This window comes from Emys orbicularis, chromosome 2 (genome assembly GCF_028017835.1).
Source record: "Emys orbicularis isolate rEmyOrb1 chromosome 2, rEmyOrb1.hap1, whole genome shotgun sequence".
Lineage (NCBI taxonomy): Eukaryota > Metazoa > Chordata > Testudines > Emydidae > Emys > Emys orbicularis.
This window is the reverse complement of record NC_088684.1, coordinates 193,956,118-193,978,824: the sequence shown is the minus strand read 5'-3', so window position 1 is coordinate 193,978,824 and position 22,707 is coordinate 193,956,118. Positions and strand designations below refer to the sequence as shown.

At 39.7% G+C, this 22,707-nt stretch overlaps 1 protein-coding gene across 1 annotated transcript in view; it reads left to right on the top strand.

Annotated features, from left to right (window-relative positions):
- Positions 1 to 22,707, top strand: part of ADCY1 (adenylate cyclase 1) — a 241,557-nt gene that overhangs the window by 192,875 nt on the left and 25,975 nt on the right. The window contains exons 8-14 of the mRNA XM_065399454.1: positions 2,733 to 2,888; positions 6,163 to 6,357; positions 8,808 to 8,905; positions 14,765 to 14,849; positions 18,400 to 18,489; positions 21,449 to 21,705; positions 22,465 to 22,591. Of these exons, the coding sequence (XP_065255526.1) occupies positions 2,733 to 2,888; positions 6,163 to 6,357; positions 8,808 to 8,905; positions 14,765 to 14,849; positions 18,400 to 18,489; positions 21,449 to 21,705; positions 22,465 to 22,591 (1,008 nt within the window). The remainder of the gene's footprint in view (positions 1 to 2,732; positions 2,889 to 6,162; positions 6,358 to 8,807; positions 8,906 to 14,764; positions 14,850 to 18,399; positions 18,490 to 21,448; positions 21,706 to 22,464; positions 22,592 to 22,707) is intronic.

Here is a 22,707-nt window from a genome sequence, read left to right as displayed (position 1 = left end):
TATTTCTAACCTAAACATAATCAACTCCTTATATAGCAGAATAACATGCACAGTAAACTATTGTCCTTTAAATTGAAGTACTATCAGATGTGCAGTATAATGTAGATAGTATTAATCTACTTTAATCATCCTTCAAGTGCACAATACACTAATTGTGCCCATTCAGGAATATTTTTCCTGTTAAATTTAGTAACAGGTTGTGTCACACATTAATTAAAATGTTATGCAGATATTTAAACAGACTAATTGATTTTTGTGTTTGGTTGTCGCAGTGTAACATGTAGTCTTCTGAACAGTACCCACACAACTCAATAGGAAAAGCTCTGTATTGCACCATAAAATGCAATGCATTTCTCAGTACCTAAATATACATATTTTAACCTGGATATAAAGCCAAATTCCACACTGACTTACTCTGTGTATAATATAGGGTGTGTAAAAAGCAACAAAGAGTCCTGTGGGACTAACAGACGTATTGGAGCATAAGCTTTCGTGGGTGAATACCCACTTCGTCAGATGAATGTAGTGGAAATTTCCAGAGGCAGGTATAAATATGCAGGCAAGAATCAGTCTGGAGATAACGAGGTTACTTCAATCAGGGAGGATGAGGCCCTTTTCTAGCAGGTGAGGTGTGAACACCAAAGGAGGAGAAACTGCTTTTGTAGTTGGCTAGCCATTCACAGGCTTTGTTTAATCCTGATCTGATGGTGTCAAATTTGCAAATGAACTGAAGCTCATCAAAAAGCAACAGAGGGTCCTGTGGCACCTTTAAGACTAACAGAAGTGTTGGGAGCATAAGCTTTCGTGGGTAAGAACCTCACTTCTTCAGATGCAAGTGAGGTTCTTACCCACGAAAGCTTATGCTCCCAACACTTCTGTTAGTCTTAAAGGTGCCACAGGACCCTCTGTTGCTTTTTACAGATTCAGACTAACACGGCTACCCCTCTGATACTTGAAGCTCAGCAGTTTCTCTTTGAATACTGGTCCTGAAGTTGAATATAGGGTGTATAACTGAAGAAAATTTGTCCCAGTTTCTCTAAATTCAGATAACCAAGTATGTACATGTTCACCCTAGTATCTGAGCAAACAGTTCTGATTTACTTCCTCCTTTCTACCCTGCTCATTAAGATTTGATGTAATGAAGCAGTCGACACCGTTGCATCATGTTCATTAGATATCAAACCCTAAATGCCAACCATTAAAGTGAGCACTCCCCAAAAAAGTGATATAAACAAATAATGGAAGCTTGGACCAAACATTTTCTCTTATGGATAGAACTTTTAGTGACCAAGATGACATTTCCATTTAGTGTATTCTATCTGGCTGACACATGGCCATAGTAAATTGGATCTGTGCTATCAAGATAGAGAAGTGCAGCCCTCCATGTATGCTGGGACTCTCACTCATCTGCAGTGCGCTCCTCTGAATCACTTTGTTGGATTCCCTTTAATTTGTCCAAAAAAATTTCTGTAACATTTCCCATGGTTGGTGTAGGTAGAGGGCAGCTATAGAAGAAATGATTTTGGTGAAGTAAGGGATTGTTTCCCTGGATCCTGATAGGCATGGGCAACTCCCAGTTGTGAACATGTGGTAGACACATAATGCTGCAGTAAACAACCATCATACTTCTCGACTCTTAATGGCAATTATAAACCAAATCCTTTTTACTCATTTCAGTGGCCATATTCCTTGGCTCCTAAGGACAAAGATCTGAGCTTTGTTTGGGGTTGAGAATATGTTTCAGGTGTCTGGGCACTATGCACCAAACTCTGGGTCTCTTCACTTTTGCTCCTAAAATAGGTGCATAATAATTTGATCAGAGTGACAGTACTTCTTTGTGTTACAGTGCTGGCAGGTAGTGTGGCCTTTCAAAATTCTCACAGATCCTCCGTCACAGATGACACATGCCAAAAGCATAAATAATCCAAGCAGAGGAGGTTGCATGGCTCCTGAAAATAGATCGGGGGGTTCTGGCCCTGGTTCTAATCTAAGAACAGCACATAAGCATATCTTACATTCCATCAAAGTCAATGGGTGTTAAACACAGGCTTAAAAGTTAAGCAAGTGCTTTTTCTGAATCCGGGTCCTCTGTGCTGAAAGAAGTGGACCCATAAACGTTCACCCCAGAATTCCGCTCCATGGCTCAATGTCCCCAGTTTTGAAGAAGCAAGATGTGGGGTATAATAGTTGGGTCCCCCGGTTCCCTGCTTGATCATGGTTCCATGGATGCGTGCGAGTATCCTGGAACCAGAACTCTAGTTGCTAAAATGGGAGAGTGAAGGTAAGTAGAACATGACAGGAATGTTCTAAAAAGAAAAGGAATGAACAGAAAAGCTCACTCATGCTTATACTTCTTACGTGCTGCTTTTATTTTCATGGGGAAAATGGTTATTAAATCAAATGAATATAAAGTAGAAGAAGAAATACAAATAATGCCTCTCTTCTACATCAGTCGCTAATGGGTTTTAATACTCGTAGTTTCTATAGAAACTCAATTTTGAAATATTAGTTCTGTTGTGCTTAAAGATAATATGTTAAACATATTCTATATACTAGATATAAAAAGGAGAAGTATTCTACCCCTAAGAAAATATGGCATGTAATAAAATACATTGTTTGATCACAATATTTTCATGCTTATTCTGATCATTGGATGGGATATGTGTATGTAGGTATGTCTACATGTATGTAAACCTGTGTGTATCTTTTTCATATTTTTAATTGCCTGACAGATATTTCCAGGACTGATTCTCTCAGACATAAAGCCTGCCAAAAGAATGAAGTTCAAAACAGTCTGCTACCTGCTGGTCCAGCTCATGCATTGTCGTAAGATGTTCAAAGCTGAGATACCTTTCTCCAATGTCATGACATGTGAGGATGATGATAAGGTAATTAATAAGGATTCTCTGAGGTCCTTGAATGTGTGCTTTTAAAATGTCTGTTGCTCCATGTTGTCTCACAAACTAAACCAAAACAGGTTGTTACTACATAAGTGCTGTCAATATAATAAACCCTTGTCTAGAAAAAATTCCCCATCGTTGCTAATATGGTTTTTGCTCAGTAGGTAATAGCAGCTTTAATCCTGAGGCAGCCACAGGTGCCTTATCTGTACATTTCAAGCACCAGGTAAATTAGAGCATAGTAAATTGACTTGGCTTTTGAAAAGGCAAATGGCACCAGCGTCCTGTCTGTGCTAGGGATCCCAGTGTTCCCATTAGTCCTGGAGCTGAACTGCTAGCAATGATGAGAAACTTTTGCAGAATTTCCCCAGTATAGACAAAGCTTAAGTGTAGCAGATTTCAGGTGCAGAGTCCCCCATACAAGTGCGTGCACACACATCTCACAACTGGCTACCATCTGGGCCTTGTCCTTCAGAAAAGAGTCCCTGAGGCCATTGCAGAAATTTCAAACAGCTGTTTTGCAAATCCCTGGAGTCCTCCACAGTTTTCAGCTGATAGCACTGTACATGCAGTAGCATACAGAAAGTAAGTATATTTGTATGCCTACACATTTCTATATGAAAATGTGAATGGTAACCATGAATCATAAAGCTGATTTGGTATTGAAACCAAAAGATTGGAAGAGTTGTCAGATCATTTATTTTGCCAGTAGGTGGCAATGTTACATAGTTTACTGCTTGTATGTCAACTGCGGTAGAACAGGAAGTTCATTCATTGGGATTTGAACTATGTCTTGGACTGTCTCTGATATAAACAAGATACATTTTGAAAAACGTCAAATCTGCCTTTCTGGCAGTATTAGAACTTTCCTGTTCGTGAAAATTTTGTTTCTCCCAGTACTGACAGAAACACAAAAATTAAAAAAGCAGCTCTTTTTGGTTTAAATCTCTTATTGCAGCCTTTATTTACCATTTATAGAAATAGCGTAACTCACATAGTAACTCACACATGACATCATTGCTCTGAATTACGTCTTTTAAACGCTCTTTGAGTATTTTGAAAAATCTATGTTTATTCTATAAAAGTTATGTGACAATTTAGTCTTTTTTTGTGTGTGCGTGTATACATAGTACACATACAAAACCTATAGTATGTTAGGGAACTGGCTTAAATTCCCCACAGTCAGAACATTCAAAGTCACTGCTATAATGTTATATTTAACTTACCTAGTTGTGTGTCAAGTGTTTGCAACTCATATGGGACTCTTATCTCAGGGAACATGATGTAAGAGGTTAATCTATACAAACCAACCTGCTCTCCAGGCTTCCTTCAGAGATCATTATTCCTTAAATCATGAAAGCCATATACAGCTCAAAACTCTTTGAAGCTGACCCAGTATTATCTGCATCTGTGCTACAATAAAGTTAAAAAAATTCTCTGACAAAATACTTTACCTTGCAAAAACTTGAGACATCATGAAAGTCTGTAACATGAAAAAAGAGGTAAAATGCATGTTAGAAAATAAATGAAAAAGTAGGTATATGTGCACAGTAGCTGATTTTGTGGGCTAATAGCTCACTCCATTTTAATTCTCTTCAACAGAAAACTCAAACAAAATCTAGGTCACTTAATTGAAAAAACAGCCTGCAAAATTTAGTTTAGAAAGCAAAACTATTAGGCACCAAAATATAAGCATCTGAAATGACACATCTATTTGTGTGTGTTAACTGGAATTTTAAGTACATGTTAACATAGTGGCCCTTCAGATTACATGCTTATTCAATATATTAAACTCAAACGGCAAAACTCAAGTAGGTATTTTAGCTGTGGCATAAGCATTTAGCACCAATACTATAGTGTAAATATGAGAACAAGAAAACAGTGAGAGAACTGAAAAGATATTTTATTTATGCTTTGGACTCTCTTCCAGTACTTATCAGGGACCACTCCTGAACCAAGCCACTGGTCTGTAGTATTTCCTGACTGATTACTAGCTTCATATATCTACTTTACAGGAAAGTCTGCTTATGTGTGGTAGTAAACTAGCTGCTGACCTGTGTTTGTTTGTGTGTTGTGTTTCGTTTTGATTTTAAGAAGAGCTGCCCCTCCTGTTTCACACACAGTAAGAAAAGAAACATCTATTCATTCTCCATACATTTAGCTGGTCACCTTTGTCCCCTGAGCTGTGACTTTGAAAGGGAATTGTAAAATCTCAGAGATATTTTCTAGGTATATAGCCTTTTAAAAAGTGGGCTATTAAACATTGACAGCACTGCACTGAGACCTTGTAACAAGTTTCTAATAGTGACAGGAAAGATTATTCTTATTATATCCTAGGTGGTAGACATCTGTTTTTTTTTTCCCAAGCTGATTAGTCATAACCTAATGTATTAAATGGCCTTCCCTGACACCTGCAAATGTTTCATAAAGGAAATATGTTTCTGACTATGTAGAAACAGGTTGAGCCCTTCTGTATAGGCATGACAGGGGCACAGCCAGGCCAAACTTGAGTGGCGCAGTCATCCCATGCATCAAGTCGCAACACCTGGAGCAGGGAGCCAGGCCCAGGCTTGCAGGACAGCAGCCACAGGAGTGAGTAACACAAGAGAAATGGTAACAGAGGAAATATAATTATAAGGGAATCCCTTCATTATCCCTATATTTGTGGCTAAACTTCTGATGTAAAATTATTCAAAGTCTTATGCTGTGGATGTGGAGAAGGTGAAGAAAAATTGCTTTGCAAATACTATCCCATCCATGTCGTCCTGAACAGCAGAACTGTTCAGAGGCATGGACAGTCTAGGTTAATTTGAGTTGTCTCCGCTAAGCCACAGAATTGAGTTTTTCTCATTTGAGATCAATTTTCTTGTTACCTTGCTGATCAAGTCACCCTGATCTGGGATGAGCTGGCTTTCTCCACAGTGGCAGAGTAGAGTGCTGTCAAGGACAATATGTAGAGGGATTTTTAAGGATGAGGAGTGAAATCATGGCCCCACTGAAGTCAATGGGAGTTTTGCCATGGAATTTAGTGGGGCCAGGATTTTACCTGAGAAATTGTAACTAATTTGTAATTAGACTGTAATTGACAGGAGCAAGGACTATGTCTTTTCATGTATTTGTCTACAAATTTGTATTTGCTTAGCTGAACAGATTCCTGATGCTGACTGGGGACTTGGCAATACAAATGATGAGACATTTTCAGTCACGAATAATGTCATTGCAGTGAATAGCTGTCATGCTCTTGTTTTCTTTTCTGCTGCAGAGGAGAGCATTAAGAACAGCCTCTGAAAAACTCAGGAATCGTTCCTCTTTTTCTACGAATGTGGTATACACCACCCCAGGAACTCGAGTAAACAGATACATCAGCCGTTTGATAGAGGCCCGGCAAACTGAGTCCGAGATGGCTGACTTGAATTTCATTACCCTCAAGTATAAACAAATTGAACGTGAGCATAAAGTAAGTGAGAATTTGAATAAGTTCACTGACCAAAGCTAATTGGACAGATGGAGTTGCACCTTCATAGACAAGGTCCAAATTTTGCTCATTATCGTTAAACAATATTACAAGGCCTGACACCTCGCTCCTGCAGAAATCCACAGGATGGGGCTAAAGAGGAGAAAATCCCAGTGATGATTCCTTTGTGGATTTCCTCCTCTGTCATTCCATTGGGAGCATGGGGATTGTATTTCCTGCCCTGCGTAATAGGCTGCAGGGCCCATACGTAGGGACATATGCGGGAGGCTCAGGATCCATGCAGAGGCACTTGCCTCCACAGGTTCTGTGGTTCCTTATAGTAGCCTACCCCGTGAAAAAAGGCCACATTATCTTTTCTGGAGAATTTCTGTAAAGCTGGAGCCAGGGGTTGATGTTCATCTCTCCTGGACCCAGCCCTGACCTACCTCGTCTTAACTCACATGGTTATTTTTTTCTTTTAAGTGAAGGAAGGCAGAAGTGGTCTGATTTTAGACTAATGTAGTAGTAGCCCTTTTTCCCCCCCTCAGATGTAAGCCATACAGTCAAGGGTACGTTGTCACCTCTGATCAGTGTCCCACACACAAAACTGAATTTTTACCCATTAATATTCATTTCAAGATGCCACAGATTAATCATTTAATTTTCATTCTTTAAAAAGCAAACAAGCCCTTCCTGTATAGTTGTAAAAAAGGGTGAGGTTTACCAGTGAAAATGGAACAGCTCTTTTTGGGGGTAAAGGTATATGGAATCTTGTGAAAATATATGTTTAGAGCTTTTAAAAAAGACATTTTGTTTAGCTGGTGATTTTGTGTGGTTTACAGCAGAAAGCATCTGCAAAGCTGCCCTAAAGAAGGAGCCAAGGATTCCACTGGAGAGAAGGGAATCCTCGAGTCATGTAAAGCCATTTTAGCCAGCTCTGTGCCTCCCACTCCCTCGCTTCCATGTAGAAGGAGTAGACACTGCAAAGACAAGAGATGGGGTGGGGGGTGGTGTGAACAACAAAAATCCATAGAAAGAGCTTCAAAGTTCTATTAATTTGGGAAGAAGAAGAAAAAAGCAATAGTTTGTAAATTCCATAACCTGGAACTTTTGGGGGCTAAACCCCAGGAGATGAGCCCTGCCCCTAAGAATTCCACAGAAGACAACCCCTAAGCTGTTTGTGAAGTGCATTATAGCAGGGCTGTCACCTGTGCACTTTCAAAGTGCACTTACATCTTACAGACTCACAGGGTTTGAGCATGTGGGACCCTAGGCTCAGCCTCTGCACACTTTACAATGGTGCACATGCAGTCTTATGTAGCTGCACACTTTCTAAGTTTAGCACCACATACCAATCTCAGTTACACTGGTGTAAATCCTGAATAACTCTGAGTAAAATGAGTTCAGGTTTGTGCTGGTGAAACTGAGATCGGAATCTGGCACTTAATGAGAAAACATATTCAAATTCTTCTTTACCTGTGCAGCATACTGGTTTCTCAGACTCATGCCTTGGTTACACCAAAACCAAGGATTCACTCACATCTCTCAATAAGAGGTATTTCCATGCCACAAGTGAGTGTTCTTCCCTCAGCTGTTTCAGTTGAAGGGCTGTTTGAAAGCAGCAAAGATTTTTCTTAATAATGGGAAAAGTCTATTTTTTCCTCCCCATTCTGTCACAAAGTAGCTGAACTCTTTTTGCTCAATCTTTCAAAAAACCAATTCACCTCTGGGCTGAGGGCAAAGCTGAATAATTGCAGACTGAAAGGTGAATGTTTGGGAAAGATATGGGGTACAGAAACAAAGGGTGAGAAAGGAAAGTGTCATGCAGCCTTAACTACATCAGATACTGAATAATAACATTTAAAGTATCAGGGGGTAGCTGTGTTAGTCTGAATCTGTAAAAAGCAACAGAGAGTCCTGTGGCACCTTTAAGACTAACAGAAGTATTGGAGCATAAGCTTTCATGGGTGAATACCCACTTCGTCAGACGCATGTAATGGAAATTTCCAGAGGCAGGTATAAATATGCAGGCAAGATTCAGTCTGGAGATAACGAGGTTAGTTCAATCAGGGAGGGTGAGGTCCTCTGCTAGCAGTTGAGGTGTGAACACCAAGGGAGGAGAAACTGCTTTTGTAGTTGGCTAGCCATTCACAGGCTTTGTTTAATCCTGATCTGATGGTGTCAAATTTGCAAATGAACTGAAGCTCAGCAGTTTCTCTTTGGAGTCTGGTCCTGAAGGTTTTTTTTGCTGTAGGATGGCTACCTTTACATATACATAACATTTAAAGATATTTTTTGGGTGTGAATTAAAACACGTTCATTGCTACGTTTGTAAATATGTGGAAATATAGCAGCACACTCTATTTTAAACCACAGTTGTTCCTATTTTAGAGTCAGAAGATATGGTATAGACGCCTCACTAACTGTCTTTGTGCATCTCTTCTCATTCACAGTACCACCAGCTTCAGGATGAATACTTCACCAGTGCTGTAGTTCTTTCACTAATTCTAGCTGCCTTATTTGGCCTTGTCTACCTTCTAATAATCCCACAGTAAGTATCTCTTGCTATTTAAATTCAAAGCACAGCATTTTCAAGGATCTTGTACACAGATTCAAACATTAGCTGCTCTGGAGCGAGAACTGAAGTACATACTACTAGATCCTGTAACTCAGCAGGGAAAATGAGACCCCAAACAACAAAAGGCATTTGAAGGGATATTTTGAAAGTATACAGACAAGGTTGGTAAACTTTGAATTCAGTGGTAAAACAATAAATCCAAACTCCAGCCTTGTCCCTTCCACCTGTCTACAAAATCACCATATAATTATTTTTAGCTGGCTTGTTTCAAAACAAATGCTTCAGTGCTCATCTTTGGGGGTTTTTCACATTGCCAGCATCCTACCTCTGATGCTCAACCCCTTTAATAACGAACAAATTTGTAAAGTATGCATGCAGAAGAAGAATACAGTAGAAACTTGCTAAATGGGACATTGCTTAGATAATTCACACACACAAAATGTTGATCTCTCCCCAATTCTCAGCAAAGGTTTACTAGCAGAGCAGCACTGTAGTGAGGTCTCATATTACTAATACCTTTAACTTTTAGAATATTTACTAGTTTTCTATGAAGTCTTATCATGAGTATTTAAAACTAAGCTGCACTGGAGAAATAACAGAGCCAGGAATATTTTGTGATGTAGTATCTTGTCTTTTGATTGTACATTTGCTTATTGGCTAATTCATATAATTCAGTAATTAGCACGGAGTCTCATGAATTGATTCTAACTGGTAAAGAAGCAGACATCAGAGTCAAGTTTCCATGGGGTTATTATAGTCAGCAAGTGGGGAGAATTATTAAAAAAAAAATGTTTTTGACAATATCCTTTTTAGGGTGGGATCTTCAGAAGCACTCAATATTAGGCTAACTCTGTTCCCATCCAAGTCATTAGGACTTTGATGTGAATAGAGGTAGGCCATGGCTGAAAATCCCACTGTCACGGAGTGGCTGACCCCTGCAATTGAAGTGGGTCAAGCGCCCCTCTGCAGAAGCAGGTATTCCCAGTTGGGCCAATTAAGGGGGCAGGGCTACATCTGAGGTTGTAAATGGTTAGAGGGAGTTCCAGTGAAGGGATGGTTGTGGAAACAGAATGAGAGAGAGAGAGAGAAAGCAAGCAAGCTAGCTAGCTAGCTAGCTGCAGGAAGCAGGAGTGGCAGGACTGCCAGAGTCCCCTGGGAGGGAAGGCAATGAGAGCCTGAGACATGAAGGGTGAGCTGAGAAACTGTGCTTTTGGCTGGTTGTTAAATTTGGACAATAAAATCTTGCCTAAAAAGACTGTGGGTGTGAGTGAGCCATTAGCAAGCTGGGGAGAAACACTGCCTTATGACACCCACCCTTAACTCTTAATTCAGTTTTCAGAGTAGCAGCCGTGTTAGTCTGTATCCGCAAAAAGAACAGGAGTACCTTAGAGACTAACAAATTTATTAGAGCATAAGCTTTCGTGGGCTACAACCCACTTGCATCCGAAGAAGTGGGTTGTAGCCCACGAAAGCTTATGCTCTAATAAATTTGTTAGTCTCTAAGGTGTCTTAATTCAGTGATTCCCTACTAAATTTTCCTGGTAGTTTAAATTAAATTGTAGTTTAATAAGGTTCTGTAATATGAAAGTCTGAGCCACGTGTTTATTGTTGAAATAATAATAATACTTTAAAGGGTTATTGCCTCTTTCATCTGAGGATTTCAAAGCCAGTTACAAAAATCAGGGAATTAACCCCCAAAAGGCTTCCCTGAAGTAGGTAAAACATAGTTAGGAATTGCTTCACTTAATTTCAAGCAGCAGCATCTAGGAGTTCAGGACAGGAAGTGTCAAAATATAGCAGATGCAGTTGAAACTTGAGAATGAACTTAAGGGGACAAAAAATATAGGGAATTGGAAATATAGGAAATAGACTCTTATAAAAAGGGGCGTAGTTATTTAGTGACCATCTGGTCAGGCCTTCAGGTTAACATCTAATCTGACAGCCCACCAGCTGATCAGCACTACTGAACACCATGCTGTTGCACTGGTTATTTACTGATTTAGACAGAAAAGCTGCACTTCCCAAATAACTAGTACCACTCTCTGCAGGATCCACAGGAGGGGTTCTTGGACAATGTTTCTTCTGAGTACTGACTTGGGCAGTTCCTTTGAAGGTTGTGACAAAATCACAGCCCACATTGCAAAACTTGGAAAAAGCAAATTCTTGTTAGGAAAGCCCTGATCTCCCTTGCCCACAACACTTTTGACTTGGAAATGCTATTTAAATGGCCAAAAGCCACATGTGATGACGAAGGAGATTCTGGTCAGTAGAGACAAAGAGAGGCTGAAGGATGTAGGTCATGTTATTGCAACAGGAGCGAAAATATAACAAAGCAACAAAAAGCTTGACGACTCTAACGGGAGAAATATTGCCAGAGGGAACGTGCAATGACAACAACAAAATCTTTCATATTATTTCTCCGTGTTAAAAGCCAGACTCTGGTCAGTCATTGCATGAGCACATAAAGGGGAAGAATCCTTTGCTCACTGTGCTGTCTATTAAAGGTTTGTGACGTTCCCCAGGGTACAACCTGGATTCTTGGGCAGCTGTGCCCCTCAGTTCTCTGCTCTCACACAGCCTCCAGCATATAAATTTACCCCCAGTTATACTGCAAGAATGCTTCAATCAGACAGCCTGCCACCCTTGAAATATACAGCAGAGTGACACCAGCAAATTCCCAGTCCCTGACTTTCCCCCAGAAGTGTGCGTCTTCTACTGCCTAGCACAGTACAAGCTCATATAAAGTCTGTCATTTCATTAATAGAAATTAATATGCACAAACCTTGTTATCGCAAATGGAGTTTCCCCAACACTTCAATTCAAACACACACTGGCTTAGATAAAAACAATAAACAAGTTTATTAACTACAAAAGATAGATTTTATGTGATTACAAGTAATGAGGCATAAAAGTCAGAATTTGGTTACAAGAAAATAAAGGTAAAACACAACACAAACATAAGAGTGAATTCAAAGCAACAGATTTCTGTCACCACATGTTCTAGCAGTTTTGCTGGCTGAATCTTTCAGCCAGGATCACTCCCCGGTCCAGTGATGCTTCTTTTGTCTTTCAAGCATTGTTGATGCCTTGAGTAGAGATGAAGGGAGAGAGGTAATCTGAGGAGTTTGTTCTCCTTTCTTATAACATTTCTCTTCTTTGAGAATCATCTTCAGCTGTGCTTCAGGCAACAGCAAGTTTGTGAGACAGGAACTTCCAGCTGTTTCTTTGCCAACATGTAAATTTATCGCTCACACCCTTTTTTCTTTCCTGCTAAAGAATGGTCGCTTAACCTGGTGATAGTCCATTTGATTTTGATTAACACCCAGCTGAGGTGTTAGTTTGCCTTTTGTCCCTAAGGAACTGTTTTGTGCCTGCTTTTCTAAACTTTGAACATGTCTTATACAGTAGAATTTAATAACTTTACATACTGTGTTGCCACACACATTTTACCAGGACAGTAATGTTCAGCAGATTATGAGTTTTCAAATGATACCTCACAAGGCATACTTTGTTCCAAATTTATCATAGTCTTGTGGAAACGGTAAACATAGGGATACAGACCATGACAAGGCTCTGTCACTTTCACAGTCCTTGTGATCAACTAAGCTAAAGGGCTGCACAGACAAGTGGTGCTTGCCTCACCAAAAGGAGTGGGGGAAAGTTAGGCCATGATCCTGTCTACCTACGCTGGCCAACTATGGAGGACACTGTATGCTTCACCACCTTCTGGGGTGATGCAGCAGATGCGCCCCTCCCAGCTAAGGTGGTATGAGGCTGTACCATACAGAAGCCAGTGCTTTAAAAGCATGGTAGCACCTGCTTTCTACTATTATTATTAATATTTATATTGCGGCAGCAGCTACAGGCCAGCCAGATCATGGATGTCACAATTCAGGGCAACTGTACCTGTGTTCCCCTTCCGTGGTCCAGAAAGGGCACCCACTCTTAGGCGCATCAGCCATCATCGGTTTTGGATGAAGACATGCATCTCTCTCTTCCTCCTGATCGGAGTGATTCCAGGCTGCACAGTTCCCTGCCTACACTGTGAATTCCCCAGCAAGTCAGAATGCTTCAGCAGGCCTGCTTTGCCTTCTCCTCAGAGGCTATAACCAGCATAATTACCCATAGTTAAGTTACTACACAGCTGTTTCTAAACAAGCACATTTATTCTTAAGGTACAAGCATTAAAGAGAAAACATATTACAAACAATAAAAGAACATACACACATGCTAATAAGCTTACCAGAGATCATCCCAACTCCAGCATGGGCTCTCGCAGGTGGACAGTTCTTTTAACCCCCCACTGTTTTTTCTGTGGTTACAAGTTTAGAACATGTTTTCCTCACAACAAGAATACCCCATGAATAGGTCAAGCCCTTCCAACACTTTCCAGGAACGATTGGAGCCTCCCTTGGACAGAAGATTCTGTCCATTTGCTGGATCAGAAAGCAGGTCTTGAGTCAGTGTAAACTCAGGCTATTTATCCAAAAGTCCTTTCTGCCTGTGTTGGTCTCTAGAAAATCCAGTGAATGTGAGCCTCTCCTGGTGGTGGTACCTCTTGGAAGTTGTTACAGCCTGAGTGAATTTGCCTAATCCCCTCCCTGCCCACTTCTTAGTTTCTGGAGGGTGGTGGTTTCCCCACTCCATGGAAATACTTGCAATCTCTGGCCCACAATGATGCATAAACTTAAGATCCCCCAAAGAGATATTGCAGGAAAAGGCCATATCTGTCACAATGGAGACATTGTGCCAGGCTCTGTACAATCATATAGCAAACAGTAATTCCTGTCCTAAAGAACATACCCCCAGCTAGAGTCTCTCACAATTTTAAAAAAATGTCTCAGTAGGTACTGCAGGACTTCTCTAAATTTTAAATCAGGGACATTTATTGGGATCATATAGTGACTTGGAAAAATTCCACTGTAAAGTAGTCAATCTCTTCTTCTTCCACTATTGGATTCTAAACCCCTATAAGAGCAAGAACTTTTTGGTGGTGACATAAAAGAACACAGACATAGACACAATGGCCTATAAAAAGGTTACGCAATTTATATGCTCCCTCAATCCTGGGGCTTACCAGGGGCCAGCCTGGCCCGTGCATAAATTAGCACACCTGCATGTATGCTGTAATTTATGGCTGACTATCCACATACTCAAGCGACTAGTGCAGCAGCCAAGGATCCTCAAGATATAGGATTGCCTGGCCATATCCCCTTTCTCCTAGTCTCATATCCTGCTTTGGGGGCTGGGAGGGAATTTGATACAGGAGTTACTGTAGCTACTCTGCAGTACCCAATTTTTTCCCTGTGCATGGGGCATTCTCAGGGTTGAGATCTGTTAAGTTTCCGGTTGCTTTGCCTGGAGCAGCTGAAATGGAGCAGCTAAGATCCAATTCAATAAGTGATCGAGTGGACAAACCTCTAATCTTTATAACTCTTCTTTCTCCACAAAGAGTTAAAGAGAGAGGAACTGTGATAACCATTATATATCAGCGCAGGGGTCAGCACCACCATGTTGCACGACCTGAGACCTAATACAGTTGATGCTCTGAGATTGTGTGATCCCCTTACTAGGTTCCTGATAGATACTATATAAAAAAAAAGTACTGAATTGTCATTCTTGAGAATTTCACTAAAGGATTTCTGGCAACACAATAGGAAGAAGGTTTAAAAAAAAATGAAAACTCCCTCTGTGTCCATCAGTTTGATATTGGGGGGGAAATCCCACATGCATTGCTCTGATCCACCAAATGGCTTTAGAAAAACACCAGTACAGCTAGCTCAGATATACTCTTTAGTTGCATTGCTTTACTGCTATATTTTTTTCTTCTAGGAGTACCATAGTCCTTGTCCTCCTGGTGTTCTGCATATGCTTCCTAGTGGCTTGTATTATGTACCTACATGTCACACGAGTACAAGTAAGTGATTTGAGTCTTCGTGATACCTCTTCCTTCAGGAGTTTTATTTGGTGGTAGTTATTTGGAACCTGGTAACACCTATGTGCACTTCATAGCATGATGTAATCTGTGTATTTTTCTAACCTGCCTAATCTGTAGCAAAGCAATGCATTAGAAACTCCAAACAGAACCAACAAATCTGGGACTGGCTCACTTTAAAGATGTCTCTTTCCCTCTGCTAGACATGTTTTTGAGCAGGTTTTCAAAATGGTAATAAAGCAGAAGGACATTCTGCACACTGTAGAAGGAGAAAATCAGGGTAGGGATCTGCAGAGACTAATTTTTCTGGTGAAAGTCCTCATTGGATTAGTCTTTATTTGGTATTCTCAGATAAAGAGCAGGAGAAAATACCCACACAATTAATCAGCTCTGCTGATTAGTACACAATTGTTTTAAATTAAGAAAAATGCCCTTTGGTTAGAGGAGAGGAATTGTTTTCTTGGAAACATAAATAGTTTAATTAGCAGAGTAACTGGTAAAAAGCAAATCTTTATTTACAAACATATACAATTATTTGGGAGTAATTTTGTTAGTCTCTTTTATTTCAGAAAGGCACAGTAGTTCATACTCATGCAGTTTGTAAGAAATCGTTCCCATTATTAAGGTCCTTTGAGGCTAATGTAAACTTAAGGTACGCTCCTGCTGTTGCTAAAGTCAATGACAACCCCTATAAAGGTGTTCATCACTTCACTGGATTGAACCCTATATCTGAAAACAGAGAGAGAACATTCCATATGTAACATCAGCAATTGTCTAGAGAAGCAGCTTAGCCTTGGGACTGGGAGCCAGGAACTCCTGTATTCTAATCCTGGCTCTGGCGCACTCTCTTGCTGTATGACATTGGACAGGTCACTCAACTTCTCTGTGCCTCAGTTTCTCACATATAAAATGGAAAAAATAATAATACAGGTATTTACCAACCTTCTTAGGGAATCTGGGGTGATTAATTAATTAATGACGATACAGTGGTCCTGAAAATAAATGTAAATAAAGGCAATGACATGCAAAAACCTATGTTAATATAGCGATTGCAATATTAAAATCATAAGAAAAAGGCAGGAAATGCAAAAGTTTAAGTGTAACTTTAACTCGACCAAGTCTTACATGCATTACTTATACTTAGTTTTTCTCGTTAAATTTGTTGCTTATTTAATTACGCTTCATACTGTATGTAAACCATAAAATGTACAGGATATACAATGTGGCAGGATTGCAGTTGGAACCTTTTGTTACTTGTTTGTCATTTTAACTATGCAGCGTTATCACTGTACTAACAGAATATCCTGCATTTCATTATTGCTGTTATTGCTTTTGTGAAGAACAAGGAAATTATCCTTGAATTACTTCCACTGCAAACTGCATCATTCACTGTACAATGAAAAAATGTTTCCTGTCATACGATGGGATTATAGTTATCCTTTGTTGTGTTAGGTACTGAATCACATCACCTGTGTAAGACGCATATTGGACTTTGTTCCTGGCTATGAGTTCTGTCCCCTGCTGCACTTTGTAGTATTTGTCACAATGCTGACCCTTTCCCCTTATCATGACACAGTAGATTTTCAGCAGTTGATTCTCATAGTGGACAATGTGTGAAGATACTGTGTGCAGACCAAGTTTACTGCTGTAGGAAAGATTTGTTCCACAATATTATCATTGTTTTATTAATGTTATATCCCAGATGTTCCATCATATTTTAATGATATTGACAGATGATCAAATTGATTCCTGGCGTAACTTTATTGCACTCACTAGGGATCAGTTTATCCCATTCTGTTTTAAACATGTTGTTTATAGCAATCTACTATTGATATTACAATAATGGTTTCTCTTGTTACATCCATGTGGGTATTATCCCTTGGTCCACATCGAAGCCAGGATGTATTTCAAGATCACATAATACACATTGAGTTTTGTTTTCCTCTGTTGGTGTAATAAATTAGCCACAGAATTGGTATTCCTATGTTTTTTGCAATACAAATGAGTACAGTTCACCTGCAATCACTGACCGTATATTCTGTCACTGCCATGCATAGGGGTGACATAAACCCAGTGAGTCCATGTCTCCACATGTGAAAGGGAGAGCAGGAGTTCCAGTGCATGATACCTGTTCCTACAGAAGCCCCTTTGTGGTACTCTGCAGTGAAGTGTATATGGTATTTTCTCTGTTCCTCATGCAGTTCGGAGGATATCATGTGTAAGCCAATTGAATTGGGAAGACTCATTAATCTCTAGTTGGCCTAGCCACCATTAGAGGGGGAAGCATCCCCAGCTTCAGAATCTACTGAATTCAGTTCCCAGTACAGGCCAGTATTTGTAACCTCTGGGTGAATCGTCAGCAGCTGGGATCGAACATGGGACAGCTGAATCTTTAATAGATGGCCCTCTATTGCCTGAGCCAAAAAGATGCACCTCTCTTAGCCAAAGCTGTAGCAGGCTCATTAATCTTAGTTGGCCTAGCCACCACTAGAGGGGGACAGAGTGCCATACCAACCAAGCATGGCTTACATATATTTACCAGCAGGCATACAAAAATTGGTTCTCCCTCATCGTCACTGGCCTAAGCCAAATCCAGCCCAGATGGGGCTAAGCACCTTCCTTGTCTTAGAAGCACACTGATGTTCCCCCACTGAAACTCCTTTGTCTTCTAGGTCCTGGTCCTGCTCCCATTCAAGTCATTGAGGGTTGACTTGAATGGTGCAGGATCAAGCCCCAAGCTATAGCAAATGTGCCACTCATTTGCAAGCCAAGGGGATAAGGAAGCAAGCAGCTCCCCATGGGACCAAAGTAGATCAGTATAACTCAACCCAGCACGAGTGCACATTCCAGGCAAACTGTTACCCTCCCTTTCCCACTTTCTACCCAAGAGCTCATTTATATTGAGGGCAAGTGCTCAGATACTTAGATGAACATGAATGATGAGAGAGGGATGCTCAAGACTCTGCCTTCATTAACCATCTTTGCTCCATACTGCTTTTCCTAGTCTGACAAATTAGATTACTTTTTTAAATATGGGCTCTACTAATTAAAACTCAACTGGCATTCACTGTTACTGAACTATCACTACAAAATTCTGTGCGGTATGTATGGTCTGGAATCTTGGGGTGCTGTCTACAATTGACAGTTTCCAAACCATACAGTTATAATGTTTGTTTGTTTTCATTTCTTCACATGTACAGAATAGAATGCTAATTAGAGCATTCTAATTTGTTGTATTTATCGTGAACAGAAATCCTATTAAAAATAAAATAAAAGCCAGTTTTAATTATAGTGAGAAATAACTTACAAATCTGTTTTCTTTTTGTTACAGAAAACATGACTGTCCTTAAAATATGTGTGCACATTTCTTATTTTATTATTAAAATTTGGAATTTACAGCACAGGCAGAATTCACATATCTATTCCCTATTTTATTTGACATCCTATCCTTGTAAAGAATAACATACCCGTTTTTTACATTATTTGGATTTAAAACATCCTTATTTTACAATCTTTTTTTTTTCTCCTGCAGTGTTTTCCAGGGTGCCTGACAATACAGATTCGTACCATTTTATGTATTTTTATTGTGATCTTAATTTACTCTGTGGCTCAAGGGTGCGTGGTGAGTATACAACTATAAGCCAAATATATAAACATTAAGTTTAAGAACAATCTGTTATAGATCGCATTTAGTCTCCCACCTCATTCCATTTTCTTTCTCTCTCATGCACAAAATATGTAAATATATTAATAAAGTATCTATAGCAATGGGGTGTGATTTAAAGGCTATATTAGTTATGAGTAGTGGAAGCCACTAGTAAGCTATACAATTCATTCCAAATTAGTGCTGAAATAAATCTTCATATCAAACCACACCATCATATGTTCTGCATATGTCACATACTTTACAGAAGAATTATGTTTGAAATGTTCAGTATTGGACCAGGGACCAGCTGAACATCTGATATTTTGTGACTTGTCAGGGAATCCACACTTTCAAATGGAATAACACATTTATTTCTATACCTGATAGATCATGAGAGATCAGATCTTGAAATCACGACAGTATTATGTAATGAAAGGAGGTATATAAATATATTAGTCATAATGTCCATCTATCTCTTAGGCCTGTGTAATTGCTCTGGTATAGAGTTATAGGTGTTCAGCACTTCTGAAAATCAGGCCACTTTTTTAAGTGCTTAGGATCCCAGGTTTGAAAATGTGGGCACAAATATATATAAAAAGCAAGAGAAATAACACTGGGCCTGATCCAGATCCCACTGAAGCCAAAGAGAGTCTTTCCATTAACATTAGGCTTTGAATATATTACAAGATGGCTGATGCTGTCTGTTAAATGTGGTGTGTCACAATATGGCATTCTAGAACTAAAAGCCAAGCTAGAGAAGCAGAGTGGTGCAGCAGAGGCTAGAAGCTCTGTATTTCTAAATTCTTTTCCTGGCTCCTCAATTGAATTGATGTCTGACCTTGGGCAAGTCACATGACTTCTCTGTGGCTCAGTTTCCTAACCTCTAAAATTGACATAGTAATATCTACCTATCCACTTCACAGAAGTGTTGTGAGGGTTGATTACCTACTGTTTATAAAACATTTAAAGATGTATAGTGCCAAGTATTATGGAGACCTTTTATGGCTAAAAAAAAGATTCAACTCCTCACAGGCATCCCCCTCCCCAAGAGGTATTTAGATATCTGCAGGGAAATTAGGTATTTGAATTACCTAAACCACTACTTTCACATCCTGCTATTTGGCTACTCCCTAAAGTAGAGTAAAAATCGCAAGTAACACAGACTTTCTCGCTGAAATTACAGTGCTGTTCCAAGAAGTGCCGCCAGGAATTTAATCCCATCCTGTTGTAAGAATATCTACTTGTATGTGTCTGTAATCATTTCTGAAGCAGCTTTTACACACCACCTTACATCTTCAAAGTATTTAATAAAAGCCTCACTTCTCCGTCCCCTGTGAAATAAATATTACCCCTGTTTTGCACATAAGGAAAGTGAGATACAGAGATTGTGATGTCCAGGGCCACAGAGCAAGTCAATGGAAGAGTGGGGGCTAAAACTCAAAAGTTCCTGACCTCTCCAATCCTCAGTTTCTTTCACTACACCATGCTGCATCTCACATCTGTAGCTTTACACTTTAGTGTAGCAATAACTTATAACCTTTCAAATGTTTTGGGGAGCTGTTTAATCAGTAGAATAAGTTCCTGCAAAAACCCTTCCAGAATTGTTCACGATCAGATAGATGTTGAGGTTTCACCTTAGTTAGTTACAGAGCAGATGGTGTTTTCCTGGATGAGTTGCGTATCATTTACAAAGCCCTTGTACGTTTCTAAGTTTTGAAATGTTGGCTGCTGTGTAGTGCAAGTGACATTTTTAAGTAAGCTGTTGAACAAAATTGTGTTCAATTAATTTTTTGCTTCCCTCTTTCTGATTTTGTATCACAAGATTAGCTATTAAGTATTTATCTCGTAGTCTCATCTTCTTAAATGATTGTAACTGCCTATAAAATGTACTGCGTCATCACCTTTCAGACTGTCACTGATTTTATGGCACACTATAAAATTTCATTATCGGTGGTTAATACTTTTTTAGAAGACTAATAATAGATTTCAGAATAGAAGGAGAGTACAGATAGAGCTTATCTGTAGATGCCTACTAACACTGATGTCCTCCTAAACCCACATTACCACCACACTCTCCCATTTAATGTTAACTCCAGTCCTCCCCAATGGTGTAAGATAAAAAGCTGATGTGTGATTATAATAACAAAAATGTTGGGACAAGATCATGCACTTGGGATTCCTCACTTTCCGGGCTGTTGGAATTGGGATGTGTCACTGACATCATCTTTGGAAGAATTTGATCATACTTCCTCCCAGCTGGAGGATGAGTGCCAAACTAATGGTGGTTATACTAGAGAGAAAAGGGAGATAGGATCCCTAGCCTTAATTATCTGTGGATCTCTGCTTTTCCTGCTTATCCATATCTGGCTTATTTGAATCTGTTATGGTTATTGATGTAATTCACGTTTAGCTCCATAGATGAAAGAGAATAATTACATACCTCTTATCTTTCATCAGAGATTTAAAAATTGTTTTACGTCTGTGACTTGATTTTTTAAATTGTTAGAGTTAGTCAGTGTGTGTATAATCAACATGCTTCTTCCTCTGATGTGAGTGAGAACTATTCTAGCAAAGATCGCCACTTATATGGGTATTAAAATACTTTTAAATATTAATAAATAGATATTTTCTTGGGTCCTTTTGTTGCTTGAGCACTGAAAAGGGAGAGGTTTTTTTTAACTATGTTCAAACTCTAATTCTCCACCTTTGCTGCCATCTAGTGGATTGGGAGCATGATTCCTGCCTCAAGTAGAGGTGGAAATGTGCTAGGAGAGGAAGAATAGTCTTGTTATTAAGAGGCAAGTCTAGGAGTTGGGAAATATGAGGTCTGTTTCTGGCTTGAGAATCTGATTGAAGGAAGAGGGCTATAACCAGGCCCAAGAGCTACTGAACTTCTGATGGAGTGTTTCATTTTAAACCCTGCTGTTTTCCCCAGGTTGGATGCATGCCTTGGGTATGGAGTGCGAATTCCAGCAGTTCCATTGTTATCATTTCTCCCGGTGGAATGAATAAAACAATGAATGAACTTCCATGTGATACAGCCCATTATGCTTTCCTTTCCTGCGTTGTGGGGACTCTTACCTTGGCAATATTTCTACGTGTCTCTTCCTTGCCAAAAATGATCCTCCTGCTTTTTGTTACTATTTTGTACATAGTTGTTCTGGAACTCAGCGGATACAGAAAAGCAGTAGGGTAAGTACACTGTAAAATTAAGGAAAGTAGTAGCATTATGGATGGTCCAAAACATTGCCGACTCCGTTTTACTACTGTTGTTCTAAAACACTGCAGTACTGTGTAAGAGACAGATACTGAGAGATGCTCAACTCCCAGTACCTTGCAGGATCTGGCTATTGTGGTAATATTCATGAGTGGAACATTTGCTTTTGTGAACTAACAGCTATGGCCTGGTTCCCCATTGCGTTACTCCAGTTTTACACTGGTGTAACAGAGTTGATTTCATTGGAGTCACACTCACTGGTTTAAAAATGGTGTTAACAGAGCAGTGAATGAAGCCCTTATGTGTAATTGAAATGCTGAAATAATGTTAAACAAAGCTACACACATGTACATGGTGCATATTAGTACATGGTACATATTATCTACATTTATGCTCTTGATGGGTAAGACCCTGAAGCAATTGGGCACACTTTGTTTTGGGGCATGGTGCAGGGATCATACAGCAGTGTCAGCCTGTGCACTGACAGTATTTGCATGAGAGGGCCTGCATTTTGAGAAGGGGCTAGTGGTTTGGGGTGCCTCCATTTCTGTGTGCCTAAATTTAAAGGATCCTGATTTTCAGAGGATGAATACTCAGCACTTTGACAATCATACCCTTTCAGTGTGTTTCAAGTGTGGCACCCCAAATCACTAGTCACTTTTGAGGATTTAGACCAAGGTTTTTTGCTTTAAAGGATCTGTATTAACTTATGCTTTCTTTCTTTTTTTTTAAAGGGGTGGCTCCTTTTATATGCGTGGCTATGAACCTATATTAGCCATTTTGCTGTTTTCTTGTGCTTTGGCACTTCATTCCAGGCAGGTGGACTTGAAGTTACGTCTGGACTACCTCTGGGCTGTGCAGGCAAGGCACTTCTTTTTCTTTCCAAAACACACACACAAAATGTTGTCTAATTGTTTTGTATGCTGTCCATTCATATTTCACGCATTGGCTAGGCAAAACAAAACTCCATATTTGTT